This window comes from Leptidea sinapis, chromosome Z (genome assembly GCF_905404315.1).
Source record: "Leptidea sinapis chromosome Z, ilLepSina1.1, whole genome shotgun sequence".
NCBI classification, from domain to species: Eukaryota; Metazoa; Arthropoda; class Insecta; order Lepidoptera; family Pieridae; genus Leptidea; species Leptidea sinapis.
The window spans coordinates 32,842,157-32,855,639 of record NC_066312.1 but is presented as its reverse complement, the minus strand read 5'-3'; the positions used below and the strand labels follow the sequence as shown (position 1 = coordinate 32,855,639).

General features: G+C 32.9%; 1 protein-coding gene across 1 annotated transcript in view; it reads left to right on the top strand.

Annotated features, from left to right (window-relative positions):
• The first annotated feature begins 6,423 nt into the window (after positions 1-6,423).
• The window catches only part of LOC126978277 (uncharacterized), a 142,150-nt gene continuing 135,090 nt past the window's right edge, over positions 6,424-13,483 (top strand). The window contains exon 1 of the mRNA XM_050827013.1: positions 6,424-6,594. Within this exon, the coding sequence (XP_050682970.1) occupies positions 6,561-6,594 (34 nt within the window). The 5' untranslated portion in view covers positions 6,424-6,560. The remainder of the gene's footprint in view (positions 6,595-13,483) is intronic.

The following is a 13,483-nucleotide window of genomic DNA, read 5'->3' as shown; positions in this document are numbered from 1 at the left end:
TATTGCTGTCATATCGAAAACTTTGTTACTTAGTTCATGCTCAGTTCGCATGTGAAGTTGTTCTGTTACAATAGGGTGTCTATTATTTTGTAATCAAATTAGATAATTTTAATATATTCATACAATATGTTATTTTGTAAAGGGATTCAATTCGACAGAAATCTAACAATATTGATTAAAGTGATAATTCTGAATAGTCGTCGACTAATCTGGTTAAGAAAATATTTAGTTTATTTTATGTTTAGCCTGCTTAAGTGTTATTCTCCAACAATGCAATTTATCAAATCTATTATATATTTCGCAAACAATGAATAGTAAAATTAACCATAAGATTTGACTTACCCATCAAAATCAATAAACACATTACAAATAATTAATTAAAACTATACCTAAAACCTCAGGTTCTTTAATTTGTTGAGGTCATATTATTATTCACATTATTATATAGTCTATGTTAGTAATTATCCTCAGTGCAAGACTTTAACAAAGTATCTATCATTTAAAATATAGTCAAATCCTTTATAATACTGTACTGGAGTGCAGCACATCTACACCACATAATAAAACTTCAATTTTCCTTTTTGGAGCTGTTCAGTCGACCTAGTTGTCTTATATTATATATAACTCATTGTCACCCTTGTCGGTTTGAGGTATCACATTTTTGAAGCAAGTGGCTAACTTGAGACCAGCTGGTGAATAGTAGAAGTGCAAGCTAAATTTAGAAGCTTTCCACGTTCAAGAACACTTCATATTTGAAGTAACAATATACTGTATGTATGTAACGCTTATACTAGCATAAAGGATGAATATATTTCTCAAAACATGAAAGTTCTTCTGAGTGAAATATAAATTTCTTATTTATAAGAACTAAGGAACTTCTAACACGTAATTTTCCATCTGTATTTTTATTCTATCAGTCAACCAGTTATTACTTTTTTTCATGTTATCATATTATATTATCAAGGTATAAAAAATTCTTTTATTTTCAAGAATTTTCTCTCGCTGGGGGATTATATTATAAGTAACTGTTTATTTTTTTTAAAGGAGGAGACAAGAGCTTCCGGGTCACCTGGTGTTAAGTAATCACCGCCGCCCACCTTATCTTGACTTCTCTCAACACCAGAGGAATTACAAGAGCGTTGCCGGCCTTTAAGGGAGGTGTACTTTGGTGTGTGATTTTGTTAAGATACCCGTGTACTCCCCCCCCCACAGCTTGCTTGTACGTGGAAGAAAAACCGCACTGTGGGGGAACACCACACATCCAGATGGTGATATGATGATATTCTAATTTGTGGCGTGTCGTGCGAAGGTGGAATACGGTGGCAGGAACCCGGTAAGAAAGGTCTTCAGAACACCCCCAATATAAATATGGTAAAAAAAACACAAAAAAGCGACGTCTCTGCGCAACGCCAGGTGATCCAGCCGTTCACAGAGCATTGGATCGCCGACTATTTGTTAATTTGACAAGTTGGGGCAGTCTATTACTATCCATAATATAATATAGTATAGTCCCTTCAGACTTGTTATATTACAGAATGATGGATGGTGATTGTTAACAAATATCTTACATAAAATAAATGTTGATAAAGTTTCTGCTTAGTGAATTTAATTATATACATAATATGTTGTTATTTTTTGTTATAATAGTTTAGAACCATACTCGTATGTATGTGCAAATAAAAAATAAACAGTATTGTATATGCATAGTTTGAATGTGCTCTTATTTCAATTCTAAAACGATCCTTATTTTAGACAACAAAACAGAATGTATCGAGTGAAATATGGAGCTATGTGGAGATCAGATACAAAAACTAGTTAGATATTCGTTGCATTTCATTTATATGCAGATGAGGAAAGGGAATTCCAATTACAGTGTAATGGTAAATTCTCGCGAAACAATTAATATTTCAAGTAAATTGGATCGTATTATTTGTTTACAAAATCTGTCACGTATATATTATTACAGTGAAACCTATGTTTTGTTATGAATGTTGTAACATGATTGCTATGGATAATTTGCCAATGTTGAACTTTAACTATTACATCGTTTTATCTAACGTTGAACAAATTGAAGGTTTTTTGAAAATTGATTTTTGATTGAAGAGTGAATAAATGAAATTTTATGAAAATAGAAACTGACCCGGCTAACACGAGCACTGTGGCAACTACAAGTAACATTTTGACTCGAGAATTTTATATTTATATAGAATTTGTCTTCATGTATATCTCTGATTAATTCTGAATGGGTTAAAATGAATCTTGTCCATTTTTACATCCAGATACAGTTTTGTGTGCTACCCACAGAATCAATCCATCGAATGAATTACCGATACTGGACATCACCCCACAAACTATTACGCCAAAGCATAGATTGAATCACATAATATGTGACATATTCATCTCTGGTCTGATGTACCTCAATATAAGCTCAAAGCTTTAACCGCTTTTACTACAGAGCCATTCATTATGTGAGAATAAAACGCTTCGTAACGTAACGCGTTACGGCGCCAGTCTATTTAGCTTCTCTTTCTCTCACGCACGCAGCCGTCCTACCACTTTTGTATCACTCTAACTATTGTTCCTTTTATAGGACAAAATAATGATACTAATAAGGTAAGGTACATACACAAAATTCTAAATTACATAATATATAATAATTGTAACTAAGAGTGAAATATATTTTATAATAAATAAAAGATTGTTTGAATAAAGACTTTTTATTTATGTAATAACCTAGGTTTTGTCAAGTCAAACAATTTAAATATTAAATAATTTAACTTAGATTAGTTTAAGTTATCACCTCTGTCGGAGTTGCGTCCCGAGACACACGTTTTTTTATTAGTTTCTTGTAAGTCGCTATCATATTATATCAACAAAGGTCATCAACAACTACTTGCTATCTTTTACACATAGTTGTAAATTTTATTAAATCTAAGGAATTTTACAGTTTTACACCTATCTTGATCTTAGGAATCTTTTAGGTTATCGGGAAGTTCACTTAACGATTTTTCTGACTGGTATGCCTAAAAATTTTCTAGTAGGTGTGATACAGATTCATATACTCATCAAACCTGCATTGTGGCTGCTTTTAGTAATTAAGTAAATGTGGGTTATATTACTGTGACCTATATGTGTATAATACGCCTGGACCTGATGAGAAAGCGCAGTCACTTAGAGGCAATAGAAAGGGCTATTTTTCGCTGTAACATGGAATCAAAAATGAGGAGATTTGTAAGTATGAGAACTAAAGTCAATGACATAGCCCCGATGACTGGGAAAGTGAAGAGGCAGTGGACAGGATTCATAGCTCGACACAAGATGGATCAACGATCTAGCCAAGATCGCCGGAATACATTGAATGAGGGCAGCGCAGGACCGATCGACCTGGAGATCTTTGGGGAAGGCTTTGTCCAGCAGTAGACTTCTTCTGGCTGATGATGATGATGACCTATACGCAACCATTTAGGTAATATTAACTTGATCCCCCTTCTGTAACTTTTTATTAATGGAGTCTTTTCAAGTAATGATTGTCTTATTTTAAATAAGTTTGTGGAATTATTCATCTTCTAATGATCGTTCCACTATTATTTTATTAATCAGATAAATTAGGAGGAATATAACTTTAAGTAATATAATTTATTAAATTACTATTTGTTACTTCCTTGACCTCTTAATCGGGTTTTTCATTACCTAATATTCCCTGATGTCCATCATAGTATCCATACTATTACAAATCGAATTTTATTTCTTATTCAGTGAACTCTAGTTTCTTTAAATTAATTTCTTCTTCTTGCGTATTTTTACTTAAAATTTCCATTAATTTTAGGCTGCATCCTCATATTTAAAATAACGTAAAATTTTTTTACTTATTACCTACATTACAACTCATGAAAATTTTATTCACATTTGACTCCAACAACCCACTTTACACAGCTGTCACTTAATATAAAGTAATACCCAAGCGCTGACGGTTAGTTTGAATCAAGCCTAAGTAAATATGAGCCGTAAGCTGACAACACATTTATTAAAAGGGCCGGACCCACGTTAGTTTCAAATTATGACGTGCGTAAAGCGTCTATTAAAATAACCCTTGATTTTCAAGTATTAATTTGGTTTATTGACGTTATATTCTAAGTTTTATTTGAATGAGTTAAATAAAATTACCCTGTGTATCGGGGAATGTATGTTAGAGAAATATCTTTCCAAATGCAACTAAATCACTTTTACATCAAATAAGATTTTTTGGTTAAATTGTCTTATTCTGTGGGTTTCGAATATTAGTGGTTTCTACATAATTATTTTTTTAAGTTGGGGTTTCAATATTCAAATAGGATTGTTAATAAAAAGTATTAAAGGGCATCTATGGACTTAATACATTGAGTCTTTAGGATTCTTGAGACGAAAAATTGTTACCATGTAAAAAATTGTCCAAATCGCGGACACAATAGTAGTGGACTGGGCCTTGTCTGACTGGCGTATGAGGAGGGCTTAGGAAAGTTTCTCAATACAGATCTCATACACAAATACAGTAATAAAACAGTAGTGTAACTCTGGCTTGGTACATATAAAAATATTGAAGACGCGAACGGCGCAGCGCAGCTAATTTAGCTCAGACAGCGACCATACTTGGTGGCGCACGGCGTGGCACTCAACAGTTTTGTCTTCCCAAGATTGCTTAGCGGCTGTGTAAATCAAGTGTATGTGTGCGTGCGTCGATTCGGGTGCTCTAGTAAAAAGTTTAGGTACTCTTCTATTACTGTATTGTGTTTCAGTTTCGCAAGCCCTGTGAAGTTTTACGGTATTTGAACTCAAGCCTTCATGTGTGCTTTTTTCGGAGCTCCTTCTGCTATTAATAAAAAAATAATTGAACGCCAAGCAATTTAAAATTGTATATTTTTTAAATCCAGACATTCGGATTAGATGGATACCACGACGGATATTAACGGAAAATCTTAGATAGACAATGTCACAAGGCGCTTCTTTCAAAATTTTTGTAATCGCTTTTTTGTTACTTAGCATAGTAGTATTTACCACGAGGAGCTGTTCTACCTGATTCCTGCTGCTAATTTTCACGTAAGCCACTATTAAACTACCGTCATCCATGGATGTGTTCCTTCACCGTACGGTTTTGTGACACTTTCTGCAGTGTACAACAAAGCTATGGAATAAAGTTAAGGGGTATATCGATGATATGGCATAGATACCTTTAAAAACATACACCTTTCTAATAGGATGGTAGCACTCTTACACTTACCATCGGATGAGTCCTATCCTATGCTCACTTGACTCGGATGACCCAAAATTTAACAACGTTACTATAGTTTAATTTAATTATCCATAAGGTTTCTTGTGTTCTTCTTTTCATTAAAATTTATTACAAAAGCAGATAATTTTAAAACTTTGCAAATTCAAAGTCAAATAAACCTTATTCAATTAGGCATAGATTTACTGAATCTACCATATGTTCAGAATAAGTAGAGCTCCTTAGAAGTACATACAAGAAACTCAACGGCCATTCTCTTCAATCAATAGAGTATTTTACAATGGCTGTGACATTATTATAAAACAAATAAGTTTGGAAGGTGTTCCATCTAATATATTAATCATGTTCACGTACCGTTCCGTAACCCTTATTATAAACACTTTTATCACCCATGTTTTATTTATAAATTATTTTATTGGTTTTGATCTCACCGTTTTACTCATGGAATATATATTTTTGTTTGCGGTCAGATTATTAGAAACAGAGAAGCTAACAACATAGCCCCATTCCGTTGACGGGAAGAAATCGGATGACGGAAGCTGGATCTAGTGCGTAAACTACCATAGAAATAGTTCTACGACTATAACTCCCAACCGTGTTTTCACAGATACGGAACGAATTCGGATCGGACGTAGTGCAAAAGCACTCTATCTTAGAAGTTTATTTTTTTTAATGTTTCAAGAGACTGTAGATTTGAGTATATCGTTTTAATTTAAGCTCAATATAAAGGGTCTTGACAGACAGCCAGACGATGACAGATGGATGGAACGTTCAATTTTATCCATTTGAAGTAAGGAACCTTAAAAATAGGAGAGTAAAAACTTAGGCATTTTACGAGAGAAAAGTGTGAAAATATTAAAAATTAAACCAAAATATATCAGTCTTTATACCATTTGGCATAAAGTATGCAGTAAATTATATTACTATAGCTCGTTACAATATAAAAAATATCATAGAGGTAAAATTGCACAAAGCAATATTGCTGTAGAGTGTAAGAGTTTTAGAATTCGAACAGCGCACTTCATTCCGAAATATTCATCTCTAGTGCTGTCTGAGGATATAGAATTCCAAATATTCGCAGCTACCTACTTACTATTTGTTACCGCGCAGCTCGCAATTCGCATGGAGTATCAGTGTTATCAGTTGGATGTTGACTTCAGTGCGAAGCGAACGTCGCCCAAGCAATCATTTTTCCGAATTCGTCACAGTCACGGAAACGTTACTTTTAAAACAGAATTTGAAGTGTTTGAAAATAATGTGATTTTTTATAAACCTATGTGAGTGGCAGCTTTATAAAATGGTTGTGTTATTTATAATCTGTGTTTTGATTGGTGAGTTTTATATATATTTTGTTATAAATATTAAATTTATGTATAGTTAAGCACTGTGTATATTTAGCAAAATATCTGGTTGAAATACAATTAATTCATCTTATACAACAGTTCTTACACGACTTTAAAAGTAAACAATTAATGATCAATGAATAATATTATTAAAAATGACAGGAACATATTTCGCCAATCAAGTGGTTGGTGGAATTAAAGGCATTTGTGATATATATATATATTATATAAATTGTAATAAAGTTCTAAGTTAGGATGGCGATTGGCGACTGAATATATAATTATTGTTTCTTAATTAAAACTATGTAGCATATGGAATATCGATTTGTTTCCAGGTTCCAAAATGGACAGTGATTTTTGCATACATCAGTAAAAGATATTATACATAAATACATCACTTCCCTTCCTTTTAAAAAAAAATTTATGTCATATTATTATAAAAATATACAAATTGACGAAATACAATACAAAACAGAATTACCTACTTCAATTATATAAAACAAAAATATTTTCCAATAATCTAAAAGAGAAAATAAAAATGTATATTTCGTAAAAACAAGAAATGTATTTGTATAAAATTAAAACTTAATTAAATTACTAGTTACTACTTTAATAAGTTTATGACTATTTATATAATAAAAAATATCGATTACAACAATAAATGATGTATAATGGGTATGGGTATCTAATTGATAATAATTACAAGATTAAAGATAAAACACACGATGCAAAATACTTCCGTTAAATTTCACTTCAGTTTAGTTTTAAGAATACTTATTTATTTTATTTTATTACACAATTTTCACAACACAAGTTAACTTTTTACGCCACGGAGTATGTTGTTACTACGTGGGATTGATGAGGTGGGTCCCGACGGCTACAACTACCGCGGAATCCCTGGATTTCCCTTCTTAGGTACTTGGTGTACTTTTTTGCAATATCGGCAACACATTAAAAATATTGCAATGATGATAGTCGTGAAGCCATGAACATGCCAAGAAACCATGACTATGAGATTTAATTTGTCGTTCGTAATCTCATGCAGTAGGCTGGTGTTCGCCTAATTTGCCTGCCCGTTTTGGGCAATGATAATTTCTTACCTGCTTTGCGATTTTCCCATCTTGATGTAACACAAACGTAGATAATTAGGTGTTGTCAGATTGACAAATGAATAATTATTAGTTTAATTACGCAGACATAAATCGCACCATAGGATTGATGAGTCGATTAGTTTTTGGTAACGAGCTTGATCGCACCAAAATTCCGGATTTCTTGATAATACTGTGACTGTTGCCAACTCGGATGCTGTGCGGGCTGACGGTGTTCTGTTTTCACTGGCCATTTTGTAATATCCTTATGACTTTACTTTAATTACCAGTGGGAGGCTCCTTTGCACAGGATGCCGGCTAGATTTTGGGTACCACAACAGCGCCTGTTTCTGCCGTGAAGCAGTAATGTATAAACATTATTGTGTTTCGGCCTGCAGGGCGCCGTAGCTAGTGAAATTACTGGTCAAATCAGACTTAATATCTTATGTCTCAAGGTGACGAGCGCAATTTTGGGTTTTTCAAGAATCCCGATCGGCACTGCATTGTAATGGACAGATCAGCTGAACGTCCTGCTCGTCTGGTCCCTTATTTTCAAAAAAATCACGCCAGCCAGTATCACGTCGGCACCAATTTGTATATCATGTGGTTACTGGAATGAAAGGCGATTGAGACATATATATATTGTGATATAATTTAAAATATTTAGTTATACAATACACGATACAGTGCTAAGTTAGGGTGGCGATTGGCGACTGAATATTTTATTGTTTATTAATTAAAACTATGTAGCATATCGAACATAGATTTGTTTCTAGATCCAAATATTGACAGTGATTTTTGCTTACACCAGTAAAATATATTATAGGTAGACACAATATAATAAAATTTCAATTTTGAGCTATTGTGAAAAATTATTTACTGATAAGCCAACAAAATTAAATTTTATTAATACGAGGCCCTTAACTTATTCACTCATTTATAAGAAGACGTTTCACAGGATAATTTTACACACATTAGGCTTAGGGTATACGATACAAAATGTATTTAAAAATTTATTATACCAGCTTGACAGTTGAATAACAATTAGGCCTTAATTAATATATTAGGGGTTAAAGTATGAAATTCCCGATTTATACTGAAAAATTGAAATTCTTTTTTTTTTACCATATTTATTTAATCAAAATCATTTATATTATTATCTATACTTTGCTGCCATCTAATTGGAGAGATCTTGGAATACGGAGGGTGACGAATGGTTTCTTATTGCAGTTCCTGTTCAGTTTTTAACTGTTTCTCGTTTTGTACGAGATCTCGCTTTATCATGGAGCAATAATGGTGAAGATCTATTCATGAGTCGGGGCTGTTTCACTGCTAGTTTTGCTATCATTGTTCGGAGTTCGAAACAGTAGACATTTGCCGTTATTGCTTGACAAGATCGGAGAAAGCTGGGAGCAGCCATTGCATTTTTCGCTTACGGTTATCTTAAAGAATCCATTTTTCATAACATGTCCATTATTTCTGTAGCGATTCAACAAGGCCAACACAAGATTCAAAATGCGTTTCATTCTGCAGATCAGTCAAATCATGAGGCACCCATGTTCATATTTTTTAATTTTATTGATTTTACGCAAATGAGTCAATATTGTTGATAAGGTAAACCTTGCCGCTAATTCCTGGGTAGTTTGACTCGGTTTGGCTTCCACCATCTCTTTCTAATCATTGTTATTCACCTGTGTGGGCGGTCTTCCACGTGGTTAATTATGCAAATCGAAGTTTCCGTCACGAAAGCTTTTAAACCAAAATAACACGGTGCGTTCATTAGCAGTCCCCTCTCTAAACGCATCTTTTTGGTCTAAGCTGAATAAAACAAAACAAATGAAAGTCAATACTCGAATTTTGAAATTTTTTTTAAAGAAGAAGCTACTAAATAGATACCACGTGAAAAGAGTTTCAATCAAACATCTCAAGCCATGAAGTTTTTATGTGAATTCGAAGTACCTATTACAATAAATAGGCAAATTCATAGTTTAACCACTATTATTATATGTTCTAATCTTGGATAATTTATACGTCTCGTTAGTGACAGCTTTGAACACGTCGAAAAAATAGCGGCGAACTGTTAGCCTCTATTTTCAGCAACGCACGCACACCTCAACAAATTGACTAACGTATAGCATTTGCAAGACGTAGCTTCTCATGCAGACTAAAAGAATAAATTTGGCCTATTATAATGCGATGTCTAACAGCAAAAATCTCTATCTAGACGAATAAATTATCCAAAGTTCTAATAAGGGTCAAGAAAGGGTCTTACTGCGACATATTATGGCGTGACTTATGTAAGAATTTTATGTGAAATTATATTGCATGTCTTTTTGTAATCAATTCCTTTGTCTTCGTAATGAAACTTATATAAGCCGGTATGGTAATTTAACTCCAATTTACTTAGCGTGGTTCTAAGGGCCTGAGGGTTAACGGTTGGTTGTAGGTTAAAAGGTTTTTGGAGTTTACTCGATCAGAAGCAACTTTCATTTAAAACGATATAGGATAATTTACAACTTCTACAACTTCAGCGGGGAGAAAATTACAAAGTTAAATGAAGTAGGCACTGCACTATAATATTATTGTGATTGAGTCAAAATATAGCAAATTATTTAAAAAAAACATTCAAACAAACAATATTTTTTTTAATGAAAATAAGGTTGATATACCCATTGCAATGCAGTGCCGCACAGGATTCTTGAAAAACCCCGAAAATTCTGAACGGCACCACAATTCCGCATGTCTAAGCTATAGTTACTGTAGTTTTTCAACTATCCAACGGGAACTCGATAATTTCCCGGGATTAAAAGTATCTAAAATGTTGACCGGCAATATAAGGTACCTTCCCTAGATATCCCTAGTTTTTGGTACTGTTGTTCCTCACTTAATAGATGGTCTCATCCACTATTATGTTTGTAGGTACCTTTTTTGTGAACTGAAATAAATATTTTTTTTCAACTTTTATTCAACAGTTTCAGAGATTAGCCGTACAAACAGAGAAACAAAAGAAATTGAAAAATTCGGGATTTTGTTTTTATTTTTATTTACCTTCTTACATCCTGAATCTGATCCCTTACTCGATTTTGAGCATTTTTTTTTTCTTTGTCCAGAAATTTTGAAGATATTCTGTTCGGTGTTAAAATTGATCCGGATGTTAACTATACGACACGGGTACCAAAAAAAGAAAGAATGAAAGAAAGAAAAAACATTTTTCTCAACACACACAGAAATACCAAAAAGGAAGCAACTTATAAATATACAAATATAAAAACGTGTGGTGTTTAAAAAAGGAGCCACTCGGCGTGTGTTTCAACACAAGTGTGTTGGAACGCTGATCTACTGTGACCCCCGCGTGACACGTGAACGTCAAGGGCGACACCTCGCCTGAATTATATTATTATCGCCTGTATTACTATACTAACTTAACTTACAGCAATTAACTACTGAAAACAAGAACAAACATAAAAATAGTAATTATAATTAATAATACCTGATACTGACAAATAATAAGCCTAGTCTCTTTGAAAAAAGTGCGTCCACTTTTCTGAAAAGCCGGAAACGCTTCTGTCTTTCTTCTGATGCTACAAGGAATGTGGTTGGCGGTGATGAATTAGCATCACGTGACCCGCACATTTATCCTCCTCTTGCATTAAAAAAACTCATTTAAAAATATCAATATTCGTAAAGTAATTTCCTTCATAAAATCAAAATATATATTTTTTTAATTTTGTGTAAAAACTTCAATGTAAAAAAAATATTATGGGCACTCAAAATGGAATTTGCATAATTATTAAGACGAAACATCGTAACCACAATCAGATTCAAATTTGATATCAACTAGCTTTTAGTATTAGTGTGAGTAAAATTTTTACTTAGAACTTTCTTTAGCCCACAAAGTGAAGCTCAAAAGGCTTATTATCAAGATTTACTCGCGCTACGTAAGATAAAGAATTCATCTCTTTGGAGCTAAATTCAGATTCGTTTAAAATAATGCTATTATATTATCACGAAAACTTTAGAAAGTCCATGACTCAATATGAACTATGTTTTTGCTGTTATAATATTGTAAGTATCTATATATACAATCTGTATATATTGTTGTGTATATACAGGGTGTAATCGATTTTTCTGTAACTATTACAGATACCCAAAAAAATTAAAACTGCTATTGAAAGTATGTAAGCTAATCAATATAATGATATCAAAAGCTTTTTTAAAATCAAAATGTATCCAAAATTTTGATATTAAACACTCCCATACATTAAGTATGAGATTAGTAGAATGGTCATTGTATCCCACATCAAGGACATAACAGCAAACATCTGCTTTGAACACAAAATTGAAGTTTCGAAGAAATAAATATAATTGAATAAAAATATAGTTTTATTATTTTGTAAGGTTAATAAACGATTTCCTGTAATATCAGTACTAAGCTAAAATAACTTTTTAAAATAATCAAACTAAAACATATATGTAAAGTAATTAGCAAGTAAATTGGTTTATATCAGTTCAATCAATTTGTCTTAATCCTATTTAGCGGAAGTCCTATCAAGGCATGCCTTAGTAACACGCAACTACTAAGTTTTGATAGCGTTCCGTTTGACAACCTAAACGATATTTGGATAGATTTACTGTACATGAATTAGACCAGCGGGTTTCAGACTATGAAATGGAGTGTTTTTCTGATAAAAAAAAGCTTTATTCTAAAATATTTCATATTTGACAATAACGAATTGAATATTTACTTATGCAAATCGTGTTCCTGCAACTAGAAGTGAACACATTATGCGCATAAACATATACCAACAATTTCATTCCTACATACGCTAAAATTTCAAAACCTTTGATCATTTAAAAGTCTAGATAGAATATGGCAGCAGTGAAAACGTAGAAAAAAATTGAGTTTATAGTTAAACTCTATTTTGAGCAATGCACATAGCTTGTCACGCACACTAATGTATTAAACCTGGCCTGTTTTTATTTAATGTCTAACAGTAAGATCTATGTTGATATCTAGACGTGTAAATTATCTAAAATTCTGATAATCATTTTAATTTAATATTAATGTGAGTACTATTTGAAAATCATAATACAAGATTGAACTCTCGACATTTTTCCGCTCAACTGCTAATTCCGATAATTGGTTATAATAAAACCCCGGCTTTAATAATAGGAAAAGTCCAGGCGCTTAGGTGGTTACTTAATCAACCGTCTAATCTTGCGAGGCCTTGAGATTGCGTTTCCCTACGTTTTTATTTCCTCACGAACCTAACTCACGATAACAATTTTCTATGGCTTGTTGTTATGTATATTATGAAGTAAATAAAACCAGCTTGTGTGTACTGGTATTATCAAGATATGTTATTATAAAGATTACTTCTAAATATGAAACCATCGCTCCAATTTCAATTCCAGCAATACTAGTTTGCACAAAATTCAAATTCAATTATATTACCTTAAATTAACAATGTTGGTATACTTTTGTAGAGCCAATGTTCTTTGTTGAAACTTTTCTTGCACTTGAAAATACAATGTCAATCAAGTTTGTGTATTCACTTCATTGTGTGTCTTCTACCGCATTTATCACGGAGAGTGTTCCGAAAAGCAGTGCGGTGTTTCCAGGACGATACGGGATAGGAACCAAAAATAACAAGTACACCTTTCTAAAAGGCCGGAAACGCTCCTGTTATTCCTCTGGTGTTGCCAGAAAATGCGGACGGTGGAGATCAGTTAACATCAAGCACAAGCAATATATTTCATAACGCTTAATATTATAAGCGATACGCAAA